Source organism: Cupressus sempervirens, chromosome 3, assembly GCF_028749045.1.
Source record: "Cupressus sempervirens isolate cs-2001-9-10 chromosome 3, ASM2874904v1, whole genome shotgun sequence".
Classification (NCBI taxonomy): Eukaryota; Viridiplantae; Streptophyta; class Pinopsida; order Cupressales; family Cupressaceae; genus Cupressus; species Cupressus sempervirens.
In genome coordinates, this window is record NC_143120.1 from 1034753578 (window position 1) to 1034777304 (window position 23727).

At 37.6% G+C, this 23727-nt stretch overlaps 1 protein-coding gene across 2 annotated transcripts in view; it reads left to right on the forward strand.

Moving 5' to 3' along the window:
* The first annotated feature begins 339 nt into the window (after nt 1–339).
* LOC149570268 (protein RETARDED ROOT GROWTH, mitochondrial-like) overlaps nt 340–23727 on the forward strand; it is a 71807-nt gene continuing 48419 nt past the window's right edge. The window contains exons 1-2 of one of the 2 annotated variants that reach the window (XM_089822905.1): nt 340–974; nt 20713–20848. In XM_089822905.1, the coding sequence (XP_089679031.1) occupies nt 592–974; nt 20713–20848 (519 nt within the window). In that variant the 5' untranslated portion in view covers nt 340–591. The remainder of the gene's footprint in view (nt 975–20712; nt 20849–23727) is intronic. The other variant, XM_089822904.1, reaches the window with a different exon arrangement.

Sequence of the window (23727 nt, forward strand, 5' to 3'; positions counted from 1 at the left end):
TCCTACCGCAATAGATCCCCTCCTAATTACCGTTCATAAAAAAACCCAAAAATGATAGCAAATGTACTAATAGCTGATCACACATGTACTAATAATTGATCATTTTTTAGCTGTCTTGATTTTTTATTAGTCTATTTTGTACAAAAAGTACTATTTTTTGGGTGAGCAGCTCCTGGGGGTAATCATTACGTCCAAATGAACATTTTAAAATGACACTTTTAACCACCTCACATTCTACGAACTCTAGAAAGAGCTTCATACTTCACAAATGCGAAAAAGGAGGATTAGTTAAAATAGAAGAGTTCCCCATAAGACCGTAATACTTCGTCTGTCTCCTTTCTATCATTTCAATTTAAAGAATTTCGCGCAACGAGGCTCAATAGAGTGCGGCGTTTCCAAACAGTTCAATCTAAACTCCACTATAAACGAACAGGGAAGGAAGCGAAAATCCCAAATTCTTGCCAAATTGTTGCAGGGAAAAAAAAATTAGCGTAATCCGTAGTTATGAGCAAGTCCAAATGCAAACAAACTTAATACAAATACGAGGGAAGAGAGCAGGAGTCGCCAAATCTTCCATCCCTCTGTAAAGCCATGCTGGCTACTTCATCCGCGAGAGCCGCTCTCGGCGCGTTCTCTTGCACGCATCTGCTCGCATGGCACAAGACCAAAGGCCTCACAATTTCCTTGTCTTTCTATGCCACCTGGTCAAAACTCAGTCGCTGCAGAAACCAGGGTTCCAATCCCCTACGAGACAGTGGGGTGAAAACTTCTCTCTGTTCGACCTTGAACACATTACGCTCCAGCCATGTTGGATTTGCGTCTTCTTCCGTCCCGGCCATGGACGAAGTTGAGTGGAGCGAATCGAGCGAGAAGAAAAAGTTGACTGTGGATGTGACCCGTGAGTTGATACTTGAAGCCCAGCACCAGCAACACAGCCGATATATTCCTGTAAAGGCTTACTTCTTGTCTACTAGGTCCGTCCTTTGATTCTGTCGCTCACATATAGTATTGAAATTGAGTCTTAATGAAATGCTTCATTTTTGAGCTGTTAAGACAGTGCTATTGCAATTTCACTGGACCAGCTAGCACCCAACTTAGGAAATCCCATTTATATGCTGCTATCTAGATACTAATACATACCTTGTTGAGAGCGTCTGTGTTATTCTACCGTCAGTTGCTTACTTGAGCCTCCTAGCTCTGTTATTGTGTTATTTTTCACGAACCAGCTAGTCACAAACTGACAACCTCCATTTTTTAGGCTAAGATGGTCTATACTGAGCCCCTTTATACTTCCGGAGTGTCGATGGTTGTTTCAACATGTGGATGGTTTTTTCAACATCCCCAAATGGAAAGTTATTTACTTGGGGTTCTTAGTGTAGCTCTGGTTCCATTTTTTTTGTCGATGAACTAGGCCTTAAACCAATAAGTATAACATCCTCTGTTGAGGCTGAGGTGCTCGAATAACTGAACGAGTCAGTGCCTTGGCGGTCCAAAGTGAGGTTTGCCGTTTTAATTGCTACGAGTAGTGTTAGCTATTTGTTCAAGCCCACAATCGATCCATTATGTTGATTTGTAAAATCTTATCTATATATAAGAACCACAAAATAATTGAACTACTTGTTACTTGCTTAAGCAAATAAAATCTGCTACAGAGAAGGTTTTTAACCAAAACAGAAATTAAACTTACAACAATTCACACAACTACTCAGACTTTATCCTGGAAACCTCAATGTTGAGGGAAAACTGGTTTTCTGGTGGTGGCAATGGCTTTGCTAACTTCTTTAATTAGCTTGGGTGACAATATGTCAAGTGGAACTCCTTTTTGTTAATGTTTTGTAGCTTCTGTCAGATAAAACCTTTTATATATATATATATATATATATCATAATAAACAAAATGTTATTGATAACTAATGAGAGTTGAAGAGACATGTTTCAATGGAGACATGCCTCTTAAATGTCATATATATACATTAAGAATGTAATTTGGAAAACACAGAAATTACAAAGTGTTAGTACGTTTGCATCCTCCAGAAACTCAACATGGTATTAGAGCCTAGTTTTCGTTAGGCTTGTGAGTTTTTTTTGAAATACTTTTGAAATCTACGATATCAACAAAGAGCCTTGCATTCCTGTTAAATAGTACCGAGTTGGCCTTCTATCAATTGCATCTGTTAAGCGATTTAAGTTGTTTCTGAATTATTTGTCAGCGGATTGTATGTAATTGAATTTACAAACTGATTCAAGATGGAAGAATGTTCATTCAAGCTTTGTGGATTAAGTAGGAAACCCGATACATGTCATGACATAAAAATGTGGCCTGATTTTGAAAACCAAAACTTTTTTTTAAAACCGTGAAGAAAAACCTCTCAACCAGGAAGGACGTGTCGGCTCCTGATTTAACAGTTTTGAAAATGACCAAGAAACCAGACAGATGCATCTAAGGCTAGCAAATTCCTATGACGGATACACTTGACTGCAGTCCTGGGCCAACTATAAGGCATAACTCCTTCTTCACTTCAGGCTCTGTAAGACCTAGGCAAGTGGACCTCAGATTCAAATGATACCGTACCAGTGCAAAAACATATCCCTGAATCTATTAAGCAGATGAAAACCCCTAAATCTCCTAATGACTTATGCAGTAACAGAGAAGTGCAGTAGCTAATTACAACTCTTATGAAATGCACAAGCTGAGTGAGGGCTAAACTTTGATAGCCCTTCAACATAAAAGGGTAAAACACATTTGATTAATAATGTTGAATTCAACAAAACCCCTAGATATGCAGCAGTAAGACTTTAATGATCCTGTAGCTGACCAGTGCCTAATCCATTGGGCAAATCCATGAATCAAATGCATACATATGGATATCTGATACTTATGTATATATTCAGATATACGATCTATCTATTTACCTTGTAAATAAACATCTATGCTCAATCCAAACCTCATTTTTACACGATATCCTTCTCAATAAACCTGCAACCCTGTTGATTCATTGAAGCATTTACATAACCCCTTGAGTTACAAGCAACAATAAGACAACATACAGCCTTAAGGGACTGCAACTATGATCTATGCTCTTTGTTCAAAGATTGTAAAACATTGAAGCTCACTGAGATAGGAGACAAGATTCAAGATGAAACTCAACTTGTTGTTCTTTGTATTAATTTTTTTGAAACAATACAACCATATGCATGAAATGAAAACACAGGAAAACACCTAATAGACTTGAACTATCTGTATTATCTTTCCTAATGCTGTTCATACAAGAAAGAATATGCTGAAGAAAATGGTTTCACAGTAAAACACTGGAACCCTGCTGGTATTACCCAGAGAAAACTGTCAACACTAACAAAAGATGAAAGAAAGAAAGATATAGGAGAAGAGTTCATTCCTGGATTTGATCTGAATATGACATCTGTCCACTTGGAAAACCTTCTCAACAGGTTAAAACATCCTTTTTCTCTTTCCCCTCAACTTGCATATCAAATCTTCAATCAATTTTGGCTCCAAAAGCACAAAATATCTTAAACATCTGATTGTACAAATAACTGATTTGATTCCTGATTTTTACTCATGGTAAAAATGAAAATCAGTTAAAAAATGACTTCCAAAAGCCAAGAAAACCCTTTAGAATTGATTTTCTTCACATTCAGACTTCAATAAGCCTTCATATCTGCCTTTTATCTGATCCTGATGCTTCATGATGAATTTTGCTTCTTTTACTGCCAATGCCCTAGGAATCACAAAACTGCTTATAGACTGAACCGGTGAATTGCTGTGCAAAATATTATCTCAAATCTAGAAAATTCATCTTCTCCCGGTTCCGATAGTATATTATAGTGCCTATTTCGGACAAAAAATGCCCCCTGGTAGCAGTTTGAAAAATTCAGACCTGGACTATATCAGAGCTTTTAAAAATGAAAAATTTAAAAAATTATATAGTCTAAACTATATAAAACTTTAAATTCATTTTACTCTTTCTTTTATACTCTCCCTCCAATTTGCCATTGCCATATGTCAAACCCTAATTGACTGAGCAATTTGAAATATTAATAATTAATATTTATGATTTTTCCATCTCCTCCATTCATTTGGCTTTACGTTCATATGCTTTTAATGAGGATAGGATATTAATATTTTATTAATATATCTCATATCTCGTAGCCACGGAACCTTTGAATCATTCCTTTTCCGCTCCTACGATTTCAATCTCCTTTTACATTCATATGGTTTCAATCTCATTTTACGTCCATACAGGGTCTCCTTTTTTACGTATGGTCGAAATGCCTTTCACTTTACCTTTATGCTCCTACGATTTTGAACGTATCCCCGGAGCTTTTAAAATTTTGGTTTACACTCTTATGCGCACACCTTTATGAGCGTATCCTCGGAAGCCTTCAAATTTCAACTTTCGCTCATACACATGAGCGTAGCCCCGAAGAAGCATTGAAGTCATCTTACACCCATACGTTGGCTTGATCTCATGCTCTTACGCATGGCGAGCCAAAATGTGGACTTTGACCCGCGGGCCCCTCCACATAGGTCAGCTTCAAAAAGCCCAGTGTCTTTTAGACACAATGGCTATTGCTTGGAATCATATTTAAACCATTGAAAACCTACCCCACAAACAATGTGGGATAAAATGCCTTAACTGTTTCATGGCATGAACCTGTTTTTCTTTATGGCACGGGATTCCTTTAAACGCTGATTTGACTGTCTTCCTTTGCCAAACTGCAGCATCCATTCCTTCACTCAACATGGGATTCCATGTTTTTGAACTCTCCTCTTTTCCTTGTCTCAGCCAGCTACATCTGGTTCTTATAGAAGGCGTCTTTCGTTCTATATACCACCTACTCATGCTTAACCGTGGGGTCTTTTCCATGCTTTGATTGGCGGATTTGACTCTGCCAACTTTCAAGCTCCCCCACATTTCCAACTTGCCGTGGAGTGCTCCCTTTCTAAATGGCGTGGAGCTTTGTTTAACGGCTTTTTCTTGTTTGCAACTTGTCATGTGGGTCTAACTTTTTCAATTCACTGTAGTTAAACATTCTCTACTTCCATTGCTGCCCACGGCTTCTTCTGTTTGATGTGGTCTTTACTCCAGCAGCTTAGTCTTAGACGCCACACTCTTCTTTCTTCATAATAGCCGGTTATAAACAAAATTCTCCCCTTTAACATAGACTTCTGCCTTTGTTTTTTCTTGCGAAGTGGCTCCATTTCTTACTGCGGTGGTGCTTCTACCGTTACACTTTTTCTAAGGCATAAATATCACCTACTAATTAATATTAATATTTGTTTCAGCACTATTTCATATTCCTTCATTTATGAACTTGTTTATTCTACCTTTTCACAAAAGATTTTAACCACTGGGAGGGAAGATATATATCTTCTTTGAAATAACAAATCTTGAATCTAACTTGACCGATTGGCTGTAAGAGTTTTACATATCAGTTGCCTCCACATCATAAATCCTTTTTTTTTTTAAAATGACACAAAAAGGAAATACTCTTAAGCAAACACATTCTTCGCTTCATGTCAAAACGTGGGGTTGCTTCAGCAAAGCTTGAGTCACATTGATGCGGCTTCTCCTCTTCCTTGGACTGGTGGCTGCCTGAAGAATGCCACTTTGGAATTGTTGCCTTGCTCACGTGGGCTCCTTTACCTTTCTTCAATGTGGAGCTCTCTTCAAAAATTTTAAACTTCTGCACTTCCTAGTCAATGGACTTTTGCACTCATGCTCTGATATTGTGAGTTATTAATGGAAAATGGACTTGATTTTTAGTAAACCTTCAATAATAAACATTGTACTAGAGTTTATTATTGGCTGTTCCATTCCTGCAAATATATTTCTAGCCACTTCATCATTCTTTATTGACTTTGCTTCTATGAAGTGATCCGCTTTTGTAATAGTTATTAATGTAAGAGATGAAGGTTCTTCTTTGAGATCTGGAAAAAATATTTTTTTGAAGCAAAAGTCTTCATGTTGATCCTTTATGTCGTTCTCAATGAAAATCCTCTTTGTAATGATTTTAAAACATTACAATTTCTCTTCTCTTTTTAAACATTTTAAAAATCCCAATACATTATTAATTGATAGAATTAGCCGGGCCCCAAAGTGGGTCCGGCTAAAAAAATTTTGTTTTCAAACAACTGATCCATCAAATTGATCCATTTGGACATCTCAAATTGATAGGATTCAAATTCAATCATTGATTCATCATTTAACACTCACCTTTAATCAATTTTGCAAATTGTGAATTTGTGTCTGGAAGCTTGCCAGCTGGCCTTAAAAATTGATTCAATCAAGTAACTTGTTGATGCGGGTTTTGTGTCACTACATAACATATTAGTAATTGGATGCTTGATACAGAATATCAAATACACAATTCCTCTCTTGAAAAGTTATCTCTCATGGGACATGAGTATAACTCCAATGTTCCTTACACCGTTGGATACTCGCTCAGTTTTATCAATGTGATTTGTTGGTAATCACGTAGGCGGCCTTACATTTTCTTGTTTGAGAAAAATTTGGATCTTGGTGAGAAAATGGAGATGGTGGTTCGGTGTGAATGCTAGATGATGTGGATGGCGCGATGATGGCAATGTAGGGTGAATGGCGATGGAAGGTGAGAATGCCGATGTTTTGGTTTACTTCTCTAACTAACCTCTTCTAAGCATGAAATTTGGCTACTCAACTACTCCTACTCCTAAGAATGGAAGGTTAGCAGATGGACGGGGATCGAATCTAATGAAGGCTAACCAGCGGCCCTACCTCCATAGATGCAACGCTTCAAAGGAAAGTAAACTAGATCACCACACAAAGCCTCCCAACCAGCCGCTAGGATGCTAGTGGCCTAGTGTTGACCCCTATCAAACATCTACCAAAGCTACCATGCAACTATCCATTTTATTTTACTCTTACTCTAACAACTTGAAATGAAATTGCTTCAACTTGAAAAGAAAATTTAACTATGTGGAAGTAGAAAACATGCAATAACACCCAATGTTCTTAGTCAACATGCAATGAAAAAGAGAGCACTTTGGTATTATTTTCGCAACAATTTCTCCAACCCCCCCCTTTACAAATGAGAGCCAATGGCCTTATATAGAGGTCCAAAATACAATGGACGGTAGAGATCAAAACAAGATCGACGATCCAGATTGGATCCCAAAACCCTAATTAGGGTTGCCACCCCATCGGCCAATGAGAAGATGCCACCTCATCAATGGACCAATGAAAAAAGTGCAAAAGTGGCAACCAATGAGAAGGCACCAAAATGGTGGCCAATCAGAAACAAACACTTGTCCTATTCTAGAAGAAAGAGAAAGTTGCCACTTGGGGCTTACATAAGATGATCTTCTAATATAATTCTTCATTTTTCTTTTGTTCTTTTAGCTAAGGCAATGAACTTAGCTAGCCTTTCGTTAACTTCTTCCATAGGAGGACAAGGTGTGTGCTTCGCTCGGAGTTCTGCTGACTTTGCCACGCTGTTTGCTGCTTGTAGTATCCTTTCGTGATCCTTCTCATATTCCTTTGCAAACCCAATAAAAGCATTGAGTGAGGAAAGGGTGTTCAGATGTTTCCTTTTGACGGCAGCCTTTCCTAACTCATCCAATCTCGATCCAAATCCTGTCTCACTGACATCCTCCTCTCTAATACCCTCAAAATCAAGCGCCACCCCAACGTCGCTCATCATGGTCGAAATGGAAGTGTCGACGCTTGGGCCGTGTTGTGCAATCTCATCATGAATTTCTTCAAGTGTTCTGAATCTGGTAGTCAATGCGACATACCATGATTCAACTATGCTCAATCCTCTCTCATCAACCAACCGGGCTCTTTCCAAATATGCCTCCGGTAGCCTAATGAACGCCTGCAGCCTAGGAATAACCAAATCCTTGATGGGAAGAAAATTCTTCCATTCCTCTTCAAATAATCTGAATTTGTTTCTAACAGTCGCCAATGACTGGAATGTTGAGATGAAGGAGGGCAAGAAATTTCGCCCATCTTGGATTGTATCATAGATCCAACCCCTTACTTCATGTAACTGAGCTGATACCTCTTCTGAATTGCTCTCGCTGTCTTGAGGAAGGGCTGCCTGATGCAGCTGTTGGATTGGCTGGCAATCTCTCCAATATTTGTTTTCGGCCTCCAACTTTACTATCTTTTCGTTTGCCTTCCTCAATCTTTCTCTGATTGATGCTATGCCTTCTTGAACCTCCTCACATTCCATATCATCTGTATTTCTTCCCAAATTATGTTCTACTATTTCGTACTCCTGGGCTGCAATCTCATCCGCTGCCTTATTGACTGTTGGTATAGCAATCTGAACCCTTCGGTGACCATCACTGTCGCTTCTGATTACCCTTGCCACCGTATTTGCCATCCTTTTTTGGTTCTCGCTATCATCCTTTTCTATTAGTCCTTGGATATCATCAACTGCGTGAGCCATTACCACCTCGCCTCTCGGCATAAGCATTTGCCTTAACCATAGTGGTGCAGTGCATCTCCCAAATCCGGATTCGGTTCGACCAACAAAGCATCACCAACGGCCTTAGACGCCTGACTTATCTCTTCAATATCAATCGGCTCATCTTCTTCTCTACTAGTTTCTGCCATATTTCCTTGCTGGTTCTCCGAGAGAGGGGAGTACTCCGTACTTTCACTGTAGCCACTTGATTCCGAATCAGAGCTCACCTCCACTGCGGCCCCTTTATCAATCGAATTGACCTCTTGGCTTCTAGCCTTAGTTATACTCTCCCTTGACGGCGCTGCCCGCTGTCTCTTGGCTGGAGGTTCTGAACGTTCTTGGCTTTTCTCTACCTCCAAAGCCCTCTTCTTGCTATTTCTAACTGTCTCCGATTGCCAGCCACTTCCTTCACCCTTCTGTCCGATTGATTCTACTAGACCTTCCTTCGGTTTCATCATCTCATAAGTAAGGAGAACCTTTTGTCTTTGTAGCTTTCTCAACTTGGCATTATACCACGACTCGGTATGCAAATCTACTGTCCTTGTGACTGCCTCCAAGGAAGGATCCCGATGATCGTCCCAATCCACTGGATTCAACTCTGTTCCAACTACTGTCTCATAGTCTTCTCTCAACACACTACGATCATCCTCCAATTGATCGGGAATATCAAGGCCTCTCCATCTGATATCTCTCATCATGTTCACTGACAATCTCGAGAAAGCTAGCTTTCTCACGTGAAAATCATCCTTTGCATTGGCCCAAAAGTCCTCTATAGTGGGAACATGCTTAAATTTGCTTCCATGAGATGCCTTGATAAGACCAACAGGGTCGAATCCTTGCCTTGCTCTGTACCATCCTAGATGATACCACTCCAATTCCTTTTCCGCAGCCTCAAAGGCGGCCCGATTTGGGCAACTATCATTGCCAATTATAATTGAGAAGGAAACGCCTGTTTTCCCCTCATTCCTCATTACTCCATCATAGTGCTCAAGCTGCCTAGCCAATTCCATCAAAACTACCTTGTCGGGCGGGTATCTTGGAAGCCTCTTGGGACAAACTGTACTTCCTGCCACTCTAATGTATGTGAATTGCGGGAATTGGATGAACCAACTCCCAAACTTCTTAATCCTTGCTTCTGCTTCCGATGAAAGTCTCTTAGCAGGCGCCCCTTGTAATACCCTTACTGTCTTCATGGCGAATGCATCGCAAAACATCTTGTAATCCTTGTTATTGTGCAAATGAAGCTGCGGATAGCATTCATGCACCAAATATTGCCCCGGCCCATTACCAATCTCTCCTAAGGCCCTAAGTCCCGGACTCTCATACAATCTAGCAATTAAGTAAAACAGATAGGATCCCATGTAGAATTGCCTTTGGTTTTGAACTGTTCTAAGTTGCAACTCTAAATTTTCACTTATGATCCTAGCCCAATCAAATTTTTCTTTTCCCTTTTCAATTTCATCAATGAAGAAGTACATCCAGTTTTCGAATTGCATAGCCTGAGCTAGGCCCATGATCCGGCTGAGAAGAACAATGAGATCGCCATATTCCGGCTTGAAATCTGCCACTGTAAGCCTTGTTGATTTGTTAACTCCTTTCCTTCCTTCGTGTATCCAATTCCGCTTTAGATGTGAGAAGTAGGCCTCTTGGTTACCTTGAAATGATTTGGCCGCCTGATCCACCATTACAACTGTCATGCCCTTGCTCTGGGGAATATTAAATGTCTCTTCAATTGCTTGTTCGCCAATGTTGGCCAACACTCTCTTCCCTTCGCCAAAAATGATGGATTTACTGTCTAGATCAAATCTGGATGCACACTCCATAATCAATTCCGGACAAGGCAAAGTAGGAGGAAAAGCTGCTGCATGTACAATTCCGCTCTTGTATATCCTCTTTGCCAAGGGGGATTGTCCTTCCTTTAGTCTGTCCCTCATCCGTATCATGTCCACTGTAGCGATATTAGTATCGGTTATTTTCTTCATTTTCGAGAAGAAGGAAGTTTTGGGCATCATATCCTCTTTGTCTTTCTTAGCGTTTGCCCGCTTGGGATTCTTACTTGCACTATCATCCTCCATGCTCGTCGCCCTATTACGGGATGGTAGAGTGGTGGACCAAAAGGCAAGAAGAACCAAGTAGTGCAATTCTTAGAAAAGAGCGAAAGAATGGATGTCAGCTTAAGCACTCCTTGCAACTCTAGATGATGACTTTCACCTTAACTAATAATCTTACAGCAACTTTTCGGAACCCGGGATATGACATCAAAGAATTACAAATCCCTTTGCAAATTAGAAAACAAAGCCTCTAAGCTTATCCAACACTTGCCTTCTATGCAAAAATCAAACTTTCATATGTATCTCTTCTCCCAACAAAATTGCCCAAATCTGATATAAAAATTGCAGCCCCTCTAGAAAATCAGAATTTTGTCTTCCACAAATTTCGGCCCCCACAAAATTCGGCTAAGCATGAAAAAAAAATCTGCCCTTCCACAAAATTCGGCTAAGCAAAGAAGGAGCAAAATCTGTAAAATCTGCCACCTAGGGCACAAATCGCAGCCCACAAAGTGGAGCAAAAATCCCCAAAAACGCAAAAATCTGGCCCTTAGACAAATCGCCCAACAATGGCAATGGAGAAATTGTCCAAAAATCGCCAAAAAACTGCCTTCCACCAATTTCGCCCAAGTCTGAAAATCTGCCCTTGCTTCAAATTCGCTCAAGCATGAGGAGCAAATGAATTGATGAAAATGAAATGGGAGGGGACTCCCTTTATAGCAGCTTTCACCTTCCTCCCAGGCTGGCCGACTTGGTCCTATAGAGGAAAAAAAACCAAAATTAAAGCTAAGTTAGTGGCCCACTTTAAATACTTTGCCAAAATTTTAATTTTCTAAAATGAAAACTGCACTTTTAATTTACTAATTAACCACAAATTGCAAAACGAAATTTAATGGTGCCTTGGGGATGCTAAAAATTTCTATTTAATGAGGGTTTGCTAATTAATACATCCTTAAAATTGAATTTTGGCTAACCAAAAGCCATTTCTTAATATTAATTTACCAATTTCATTAAATACCAAAAGCTTTCAAGGCAAATTTAATCTATTAAAGCCAATTTTTGCAATTTTCCTCTAAATCGATTTTGCTAAATAATTAAAATTTTATGACAAAAAATAAAATTGCCTCTAGAGTAAAAATCGATTTTGCAATTTAACCTCATCTTACAAAATTAAATTTTATTTCACCAAAAAAAATAAGATTTTCCAAGAACCTAAGTCTAACGAAAAATTTCCTTATTTGAAAATCATTCAAATTTACAATTAAATCCAAATTTTCAAAAGAAATCGTCTAAGTACAAAATTCACAATCTTATCCTGCCAAGTTGAAATCAATTTTGAACTTATTCGGCCTAAGGATAGAACTGATAGCTCTGGAAAATCAAGTTGAAATCGGGTGAAAAATACATCTAACCTTCTCCACTGGCCCTAAAGGCGATTAAAAAAGGGGGTCCCCAAGATTTTGGGGCGATGTGTGAAAACCTCACAACATAACCAAGCCACGAAAATTGGCATGAGTGTTCAATCCTACCCACTCTATCATATTGCAAATTTTCAACCCATGACGAATTTCTAGTCAAAGGATTTTAATTGCCGAACATCCATTCTTCAATTATCTTGCAGGCAAACAGTGTTAAAAAACATAAACTGGGCTCGGGTTCGGGATTATAAACTGGGTTATTGATCATTTGAGGTTTTGAAAACCAAGATATAGGTTCTTTTCCATGAGGAGAATATAATTCTATGTTTTGGGATCATGACGAATCAAATGACGCATTTGGTGAATTTCCGAAAACAGACACTTCGAAATTTTAAACTGGCAAATATGTCAAAAAGTAGTTTTTGGTAAACGGACGGACATAAGAAAGTATGCAGGTGGATTCGTCATGACTTGGGAATTGGTATACTTCAAGGATTTCCAGGACACAACACGACGCTACAATCCATTTAGGCTTACCAATCACAGGAGCAAAGTTATAACATGTTGAACAGGGGTGCGGATCAGTTTGGATACCTTAGTTATAACAAAACAATGTAAATTGGGTTTTTAATCATGTTAGCAAATTGACCAAATGGATTCCTCATGATCTCAAAATTGGAACATGTGAAATGTCTAACCCCTAGAACACAATGCAAAAAGAATTTCTTCATTTGGGTCAACTGGGTCAAAGATATCATTGGTCAAACAGGACTTCCTAGAATTGTGAATAAGGTGCATCAGCATGAAAACAGTAAATGACCAACTTTGAGGGGTTCAAAACCCAGTCAAATGGATTCAAAACAACTTGAAACTTGAAACATAGGCTCTCTGGTATGGACACTAAGCACTCCCAAAGTGGCGTGTCATGAAACATTACTGGGTGCAAGATATTCACTTGCAAACATAGCCTCCTGTCGCTGTTTGACACTTGGGGTAAAAAGCAGATTTGGAATGTGCTCAAAACGATACTTCACAGAATAGCTCAAAATGTCAATTTAACTTCATGGAACATGTAGACACACTAAATGGAAGGTGTTAGAAACATTAAACACCTCTTGGGGCTCAAAGGTACAGCTAGGTACAATCTCATTAAAAGCGCTCATAAGGCTTAATTTTTTCAAAAGTGCTCAAAATTAGGGCTACAATGTTGAGCGCCAACAGGACGAATGCCACAGGTTGCAGCATCCTTTTCTGGTTTTGTAACATTGATTGGCATTATTGGATTTATCTTCATTATCTTCGCTTTGCTATGGATTGCTTCATTATTGAAGCTATGGATGTCATGAAAGTCTCTTTCCAAGGCCAAATCTCCATTCTTGTTCAATGGTGAGTTCTTATCAACTTTCTTTCGCATGATTGGATTCTTCAATAACACGCCCAATCCTATATTAATAGCAGATGACAAGGGATTGGAAAAGAAAGTCAATGTGTTGCTGCTCATTGTCCAGCCCGACGATGAGTCTATATCACGAGATAAAGTTGGACATGATTATATCAATCCCTAGGCTAACTGCAGAAATGAAGGAAACCTACCGTATGCATAGAAGATCAGACTGTTTTCGCTATACCAAACCGGTGATATGATACATTATATGGAAACCCACACACCAAAGATTAACACAGTAATTGAAGTACCCATATTTTTATCTCTCTGTGTCTGCATTAAGAACCCAAATTTAAGGGAGGAAATATAGATCCACAAGTGTACTAGAGGTAGCAGTGATGAAATAATTGATGCACGCTAGAGTGTCTGACCTGGCGTGAAAGACAAATTTGATGACCAGTTAGTAAAGAATAGTTTAGAACCACCATTTATTACATAAGCTAATAATATATATTAAACGTGGTCAAATGCATATAGATGTAAGAGGCATCGGACACCAACCAATCACAATCAAATGGGGCAATTGGAGGGATGACAGAAGAATATATGGAAGAAGATGATAGATAATGTCAAAATAATAAAGGTGGAAAAGATTTATGGCCATAGAACTATACAAAATGAAAGGGATATATACTGTGCTGAAGGAAGGCAATATAAAAAGTAAGAACATTGAAAAAATAATGGTATATCGGCCCCTAAAATGTAAGTACACGTAACTAATCAGACTCACCATTGGGCTAAAGTCAATACATTTCCCTAGCTACTAAAAAGGTGAATTAGCTCTCGCAATCGAGTGCTAGACAGGACAAGGGAGATTTATATCAGATTTAGAGGGAGTTTGACACTTATTGCTCAGAAGATTGATGTTTTGAGGGAGTCTGACACATTCCTCTGAAGGAGCGGATAGAGGATATGTTTCAGTTGATCTTTGAAGATCTTGATCATATCAAATTCAAAGGGACACTTCATCAAAGGGAACTTTGGTTGAGGAGCTCAGATGATTAATTTTTAGAGGGAGTTTCGAAAGTCCTTGTGTGTGATTATATGTCCTTAATGGGCCTACCCCCTGTGTACATAATGAGGAAGTAACGACTTCCAAATGATGTCACTTGCATTTGCAGAAGTTATTGAAAGGTGACGATCTTACAATAACTTGCTTTTCTATTATGATGGATATCCTACGATAACTGTGCAGATCATGATAGATTATTCTTTTATATTGGATGTTTATATGGTAAGCATTATGAGAATGTGTGTGCACACTGCACATACCTTATAAACACTTTTGCGTACTCGCTGAACATCTTGCATCTCAACATTCTGGAAGGCCACTACTCAAAGAGTATTTGGTGACTATTAATATCATTGATATTTTGGCAGACCAATACTCGTGATATCAGATGTGATATCAAACACTTTTGAGTACTTGGTGAATATCATTGATATTCTGGGAGACCAATATATATGATATCAATGTGAATCAAACCTTATTTGAGTATTTGGTGAATATCATTTGTTGATACTCTGGGAGACCAATATTCATGATATTAGATGTGATATCAAACCCTATTTGAGTACTTGGTGAATATCATTTGTTGATACTCTGGAAGCCCAATACTCCTAATATCAAATGTGATATCAAAATGATACTTAAGAGTATTTGGTGCATATCATGTGTTGCTATTTTGGAAGACCAATACTCTTGATATCAAAATGGTGGATATCTTCGGATAAAAAATATCCTTAAAACTTGTCATTCCTAATATTACCAATGGTGTAATATATGTCTTGTGGTTATCCTCCCTGGCTAAGAGGGAGTGTTAATGTTTCGTAGCTTCTGTCAAATAAAACTTATTGAAGATATATATATATCATAATAAACAAATGTTATTGATCACTAATGATAGTTGAAGAGATATGTTTCATTGGAGACATGCCCCTTAAGTATCATATACATATACATTAAGAATGTAATTTGGAAAACACAGAAATTACAAATAGTGTGAGTACATTTACATCCTCCGGAAACTCAACACTTTTCTGCCATCTACTTCTGATTATCTCATTCTTATAATTAAAAAGTGAATTCTCCAGTAATTATTGTTTCTCACAAGACTCAAAATATGCCTTACAATTATCTACAATCCCCTTTATATGGATATCATATCACAACAGATTTTGCTGGACTCAGAAGACTTTTGCAAATACAAGAAGCTAAAACAATAACTGTATGACTCATATTTCAAATCTGAATCATTTTCTATTAGTGGATATCTATGCAGACATGGTGCTGTCTGGAAGGTGACATGGTTGCCCTCCCATTCAAATACATTCTACTCTGTTTTTTCGTGCCATTTCTGTTCTTAAGTATGAAGTCACAACATTTTTTAAGTTTCCTATTTCTAGATAGTCCATTTTGGATCCCATTTTCCATCTTGGAAAGTTTTTGGCCCTACAAAAACTTAATGAGACAAAAGGTGGGGGAAGATTCTTTGGAGTACCATATTTCTCATATCTCTAAGTCCATTTTTCTAGGTTTCTTGGACTTTATTCCTTGTTCCCTTTGTTTTTCTTTCTAGAAAACATGCATTGTTAAGTATGGCTTTTCCAAAGAGGTTGAACTTGTTTTTCATCTAGCATTAAGAGTTCATAGAAAATTGTAGATACTCACAATTAACAATTGAATGCATCTCCATGGAAGCAAGATCAAATTTGAAAGCATTTTCACCTATGTCCTCCAAAATTGTCAAGGGTCCATATCTTAATGGCCTAATTGCTGATGTAGACAACTTCTATTGCTGTAAGTTAAGATAGTTAAAACAGGCTTGTTGCAGGCACAAATACAATAAGAGCAGAAAAGAAGGGAAATAAGGTAAAGATAAGCACTTTCAAACAAAAATCAGCAAAAAGTCAAAACATAACAATATGTTAACCTGTGTTGCTAATAGTTAGAATAGTTAAATTTTAACCCCTTTGCGGGTATAAAAAGAAACAGAGCAGAATAGAAGGGAAATAGGGTAAAGACAGGCATCACCAAACAAAAATTGACAAACACAATAGTGAAACTGATACAGACTAATCTCTATTCTCACATCTGCAAGTTAAATATAGTAATGTTGAAGATTCACAGCATTAAACTACATAGATCTCCTGTTATTTTAGACAAGCAAACAGCTATTTAATATCTCTATTCTCCTCCACTACTTAAGAAAAATAAGAGTCTACTTATATCTAACTGTACCCCATTGATTCAAGCTCAAATTTGTTCCTATATACAGCCCAGCCTAAGTCACTAGCCAAGAATTTCTGTTCTAATCCAACTCTACAGCTAGCACTTGTTAACTTACTCTAAAAAACAGTGCAGTTTCTAATTATGGCAATTATTTTACAATTGCCCTCAGTAATTTGCCAATTAAATCAATACTCCCTGATTTTGTGGTGCATCATTTATTCCACATTTTAAATTTCAAAGCCTCCTTGTTCATAGCTGGTTTTATCCAAAATTCCATCTCCATGAAATCCAATATGCCAATCGAACTCAAGAACCTGATTGCTAACACTTTTAATGATGTGGGATTGCTTCTCATATAGGATGCTACTGCATCAAACATCTAAGTAAGACTATGCGGACATAACACTCATTAATTTGGGTTAGATGGTAAAACCATTTTTTTGACTAGAAGAACTAGGTGATGACATTTCTTTCCACCAAGTTAGGTGCTTTCGTAATTTTCCACACATTTTTTCTTCTCTCCTTCCAAGGACATTTTGGACCTTATTCTTCCTTTGCCAAATTGTTCTCTTTTTACTTTCCTAGCTTCTTGAAAGCTGAGACCAATTATTGCTCTCTCTTCTTCCTTGAAAGCCATTCTGATGTTTTTTATGGCTTGGCCAACCATTTGTTGCACCTATACGCTGAAAATTAATAGAAATCAAAGTAAGGAAATAAAGAATCCCTGTAAGGGCATCGTATTCCTCTCTATTAAGCAATTTACCCATGCTTCCCAATTCTTCTTTGTAGCTTGTCCATGTCCTGTTGCCCTGTAACAGATGAACAAGAGTCCGTTTTCCTCTTCATCCATGTTTTGTGCTGTATCATCTTTTGTCATGCTCATAATATCCTGCCATTATGTCATGTCCCCTTTTTATTAAAATTGGATTTTGGCAAACATTATTCTTCCATGGGTTAATTGGACAAGTTTAAAGAAAATAATTAATTTAATATTTAGAAATGTCCAAATATTTATATACCCAAAGGACATTCAAATATTAAATCATATTTTTAGAATCACTTATTGGGATGTTGGAATTTGTGTCATTTTGGGAAAGTTGTTGCAGGATGAATTCTGGAAAGCTTCTGCCATTACAAGTGGAGGAGAAGCCTTGATAACTCAATGACAATTTTTGGCAACTTTAATAATTAAATTAGGAGGGGTTTGAAAGAAGGGAGTTTCAATTAGAATTTGTGCCATTTTAGGAAAGTTGTTACAGAATGAACTTTAGAAAGTTTCCGTTGTTACAAGTGGAGGGGAATCTTTGATAACTCAATGACAACTTTTGGCAACTGTCATTATTAATTTAACAGGTATTCCAGAGGACAGCGTTTGAATTTGGGTGCCAAAACCTTGCATGCATGATGGATACAAATATTTGGATTTTGTATACTTTTGCGGGTTGTTCATTATTATTTATCTTCTCTACAGTTGCAGATTTGTAGAAAGCTTTTTCAGTGAATAAAATCCCGTTGAATTTTGATGATCTGGGTGTAGAAGTTTGATGTGTGAAGCCATACTCAGGTTTCCTGTTATAAATCTGTATTTCAGAACTGTTCTATGTTATTCCATGTCAGAAAATTCAACCACAATTACAAAGACCATTCACACCCAAAAACCCAAGGCCCTTATGCAGAATACTAAAACAATCCTCCACACAGGAAAAGGAAAAAAAAAAAGAAACCATTAACCATTGCTGTTACCTCTACCTGTCCACTAAGCTTTCATATCCGAAGGATCCATCTATGCACAAAAGGGATATTAGGCTGATCACCACAAAATGTCCCTGCAAGAGACTTCCTCAACCAAGTCACTGACTCATCTAGAAGAGAATTGAGAATAATGAATTCAAATTGTCCTTCCTTCGAAACCTCAGTAGGTTCATCGATAGGAGGGAAAAAGACACCATCTCTCCATCTTCAACAGCATAAACTTGCTCCAAAGCGAAAGGAGGAACAACATCTATGCATAGAATGGATATTAGGCCGATAACCACAAAATTTCCCTACTAGAGAACTCCTCAACCAAGTCACTGACTCATCTAGAAGAGAATCGAGAATAATGAATTCAAATTGTTCTTCCTTCGAAACCTCAGTAGGTTCATCAATAGGAGGGCAAAAAGACACCATCCCTCCATCTTCAAGAGCATAAACTGGCTCCAAAGCAAAAGGAGGAGGAACAACATCTATGCACAGAATGGATATTAGGCCAATAATGACAAAATCTTTCTTCGAGAGAACTCCTCAACCAAGTCACTGACTCATCTAGAAGAGAATTGAGAATAATGAATTCAAATTGTTCTTCCTTCAAAACCTCAGCAGGTTCATCAATAAAAGTGCAAGAAGACACCATCCCTCCATCTTCAAGAGCATAAACTTGCTCCAAAGCAAAAGGAGGAGCAACAACCCCAAGACCAGCAATATTCAACTCAACACTACCAGGAAAAGAGACCTCGTTATTAGCCCCCACACTTTTCTTCCAAGCATTCTAAAAATATTGGGGTATACGGAGGACAATGAACCGCCTCATCCTACGTTACCTTAGGTTCTTTTCTTCCATGGAAGAATGGGAGGCATCAGACCTAGCCACAAAAATGTGATTCAATTTGGAGGAATTATCTCCCAAGGAAGGTGAGAGAAACCCTGTTTTCAACTCCCAAACACTACCGCCATCAGAGGCTTCTAGATGTGGCAAAGCCTTCTTTTTCTTCAAAAGGGTTTCCAATAAGATTTCCAAAAGGAGATCCTCCTCCTCAGCTGACACATCAATCCCATCAAAAGGGACGAAACAATGAGTAGATGAAAGGAAAGAAATAGCTTCCGCCAAATCAAGAACCTTCTTGCTCCAAGAAGACTCCCACAGGGCATCCATTCTTCAAAAACCCCCTCAAAAAAGAGGATCAAATAGCCGGTACAGTAAAACCCTCGTTAGCAGTAGAGACATGAGGACACTGGCTGTCAACAACACATCCCGGGTCTTCATTGTCAGATCCCTCACCATTGCTGGTGGGGGAAGTAACAGTCTTAACTCTACAAAAACTCCCACTCTTGCCCGTCTTCCCCTGCCTGCATTCCGGCCTTCGTTGCATGATGCTATGTGATATTCTAATCTTAATTCATGCTTATAGGCTGAATAAATATATATACATTTTTTTAGAATTGCCTCATTCGAAAAATATTGTCGCAATTTATACACTCTGACCCAAACTTTTATCCCTCAAAGCAAAACATACATGAGGTTTTCACAGCCCTGTAGATTAAAAGGGGCCTTTGGAGAACTATATTTACAGATGTGTTAAGTTAAAATTAAATTTACAAAGTTTTCTGTTTTTCCTTAAGCTCCTTTAAATTTGTGTAAGTATTTCAGTATCTAGATCAAAATGTGGAGTCCACGGTCTAAGAAATCTTCCAAATTCAATCACCAAAAATCTAATATAAGGAGGATCCTTCCTCTACCAATTTTTGGACCCAATCTAATAAAGCTTCTACAAATCCTGTTAATGTATGGATCAATCCCTGCGAAGTCATGGGATTTACCTTAATCAATCATTCTGCTCTGTCCAGATTGATCTGTACAGTGTTCATTTTAGGTTTAGTTTGTACAACTGAATTTGATGTTCTGGAGAAAGGTCAGCAAAGGTGCCAGCTCTGGCCTCTTTTAGGAAGGCTAGCATAATTTTTGACTCCATGTTTCTTATTTTTGCTTTTCTTTTGCCATGCATTTGACATTCCACTTCCCCCCAAAGCTCCTTTCCTGTGCTTGCTCAATATTTTTTTTTGTTTGGAAATCTGGTCGCACAACTTACTGTCCATTTTACACTGTTCTTGCCAGAAATTCTGGTCTCTTGACATCCTACTTCTCTGAAAGGTTCAATTGAAATATATACTTTATTAAATCATGTGTAAGCCTATAATTTTTTATTGAATGCCTACACTATAAATACCATCTTATCGTTTTTTTTGTTCACTATATGGCCTATTTTATCTTATTATGATGTTAATATTTAATTTTTTGGGATATCTGCTCTAACATTTTCACTTGCATTGGGAGGTATTGCAGTGTGGATTTGAGGAGTCTGCAGCTTGAACATGTTCTTGACATTGTGCCTCCAGCTTCACGGACTGCAAATTATCTGATATTTAAGTACACCAGTACTCCATCTCTCCAGTCATCTGCCAGTACATTGATAGCTCAAGTAAACATCTTTTTTAACTTTTTTGTTTTTTGATAAACAACCTTCAGAAAATATTACATTTCTTCTAAGTTATAGATTCTAAAATGTATCCAATATTCTTTAGGAAAAACCCTATGTTACTTTTTCTGCTTATATTAATTTACTTGATTTTTCCCACAAAAGTAAACTATATCAAATTAGGTTGTTTGAGATATACTGTTCTGACAACGCACCAGAAAACTAGTAGATCACATTGTTCAGGGTGTAATTTTGCAATTGTAACTATAAACAACCTGGTCCAAAAATCTTTGGGAAGTTTAGGATGTGTAGTCTATATTATGTGATGAGAAAAGTTTGACCCCTGAAACCCAATATGAAAGGCCAAAAATTCACAAAATACGAAAAATTTAGAAAGTTTAAAACACCGAGGGAAGCTGAAATGAAATTTTCTTGTTTACAGGTTTCATTAATGACTGATACTCTGCACTTCATTTTGAACAACTTCTCACATTGGTTTTCAGATTCAAGGTTGAATTGCTATATTTTTTATCCCTAGACTATTCATTTCCTGAAAAAAACATCTAGAAACTTAAAGGACTTGCTTTAGATGTATAAAGGCGAGAGAGGTTTATAGATTCACATCTCCTTTCAAACACATCATATTGCAGAGAGTGTGTTTGTGGTAGCTTCACATCTCTTCACAGCTATTGAACCTTAATAAATTAATGATCTAAATAGATGAGCAAAATAGGAAAGTGCAGCAGGTGTAATTTCATTTCTTATCAGGGATGGCTAATTACTTTTGTAATAATTTGGGAGAGACAGCTTACATAATTTCTGAGAGACAGTTTTGCACATCTCTGATATAAAGATGATAGATATATAGAAATGAGAGAAGTTTGTTTATTCACGTGTCCTCTCAAAGATATCATATTGTAGAGAGTGTGTGCGGTAGCTTCACATCTCTTCTCAGCTATCAACCATTTCTAATATGTAGAGATGAGCAAAATAGCAAAGTGCAGTAACTCTTTATATGGGGTGACCTATAATAATTTGCGAGAAACAGCTTACATATTTCTCAGAAACAGTATGCATCTCTCATTTCGATAAAATAGTTATTCTTTTATCAAAGAACTGTTCTCATTGCTTTTATTATATTTCTGTTCATTATAGACAGTTTTACATCCACACTAGGCTATAATTGTGTTAAATCTGTTGTTAATTACTTTGACCTATAATACATCTAAGTTGCAGCAATCTAGAGGTTTTGCCCACCAGATTGCCAGCCGAGTCCAGATCAATCACTATATTTAGTTTTAATTAGAAATCTAGAGACCAGCAAAATAAGTCATCCATATCTACTGGTTTTCCGAAAGGTTGAAGCACTATGAGTTCAAAACATGTTAAATAATATAATGGGATTCAAAACCCTTATGGAAAAGATCCTTCATGATTAGTTACAGTACACATTGTAATCATATAATCTAATTTCCCAAAAAGACTATCAGAAATTCCTTCAAAATATTATTTCTGTAAATTTAAGCTGCAGTTATCAATACAGAGATTAAAAGAAAGAATTTATACAGCTTCCAGAGCAGCAGCTCAATTATGCAAAGGGTACTGCTGCTGAAATTCATGTGAGAAACATTCCAGAGTGTAAGAGGACCTCGGACATCCATGAACCAAATTTGTGAACTGTCAAAAAGCCACACGAAATTGGAAATCGCCCAAGAAAGCATTTTTTGAAATGAAAAACTGCAATTTTTTGCTAAAATTGTGCTCAACAGGTTCAACCAGAAAACTAGCAACGAAATTTTTAGTCACTACTGAGTTGCATTTTGGCAGTTTTTTGACCATATACTTTGACTTTTCATTTATTTTGAAAATACCACTCTACCCTGGCCCGAGTTTGTTCATTTTTCCAAACCTTAACCCTAATCTGACCAGATTTTGTTCCCTTTTTAAAAATCTTAACCCTAACCCTGACACATTTTTCTTGATCAAAGGAAATTCTTGAATAAGTCTTCATCTTTTGGTTTGCCAATTTATACCTAAGATCTATTGTTCATACTGTGTTGCAAACCACTCCACAGCTTCCAGCCCAAAAAATCAGAAACTGGAAGGAGCTGGAAATTTCCCACCTTCAACAGTATTGACCTATTGCTGTCGCCAGTAAAAATGCCTATCTCATTAGGGTAAGTAAAGGCACAAGGGTGCTTTCATTCATGAGATGGCCATGAGGCTCTAGGATCTGGGTTAGTTTTCTGACCTACCTTGCAATTTTGAAAATTCTTTCATAGCAGAATCACCCTTGGAGAAAGGCATCCTTCAAGAGTTCAACAGATTTCATTATCGCGTTTTATTATTAATTATGCATCTAAACACCATTTAGAATTTCATATAATGTTCCATTGAACTGTGTAAAAATCTTTGTGCATTGTATGAGCATTCGTGATATGAAATAAAAAATTGTATTCTCTAACACTAGCCTCTTTTTATTTACAATTTTATAGGGAAGAGATATAATTAACTTGTTTCTGTTCTAGACCAGAGTAGCGGTCATCTTCTTCCAACAGTCAACAATACTCTTTTGTACAATGTTTAAGAAAGTTTCCATTGGATCATGTTCCTTTGCTTTTATTATTGCTCTTATTTCCTCCACCATGGAGTGCATGCCATCATAAATTTCACCTAAACATGGATGATTGATAACAGCATACTTAATCATACTTATGATGGGCTTAGCGGAATTCAAAACATATTCCACATGAGCTTATCACTCTTCATCTAGGATCAATGTTTTTACTTTTGGGCTCTCTCTTTGCTTGATTGCCTGCATACACTCCAGCTATTGATGATCATAGTACTCAAGGCCTCTCGTGTCTTCACAAGTCATCTTA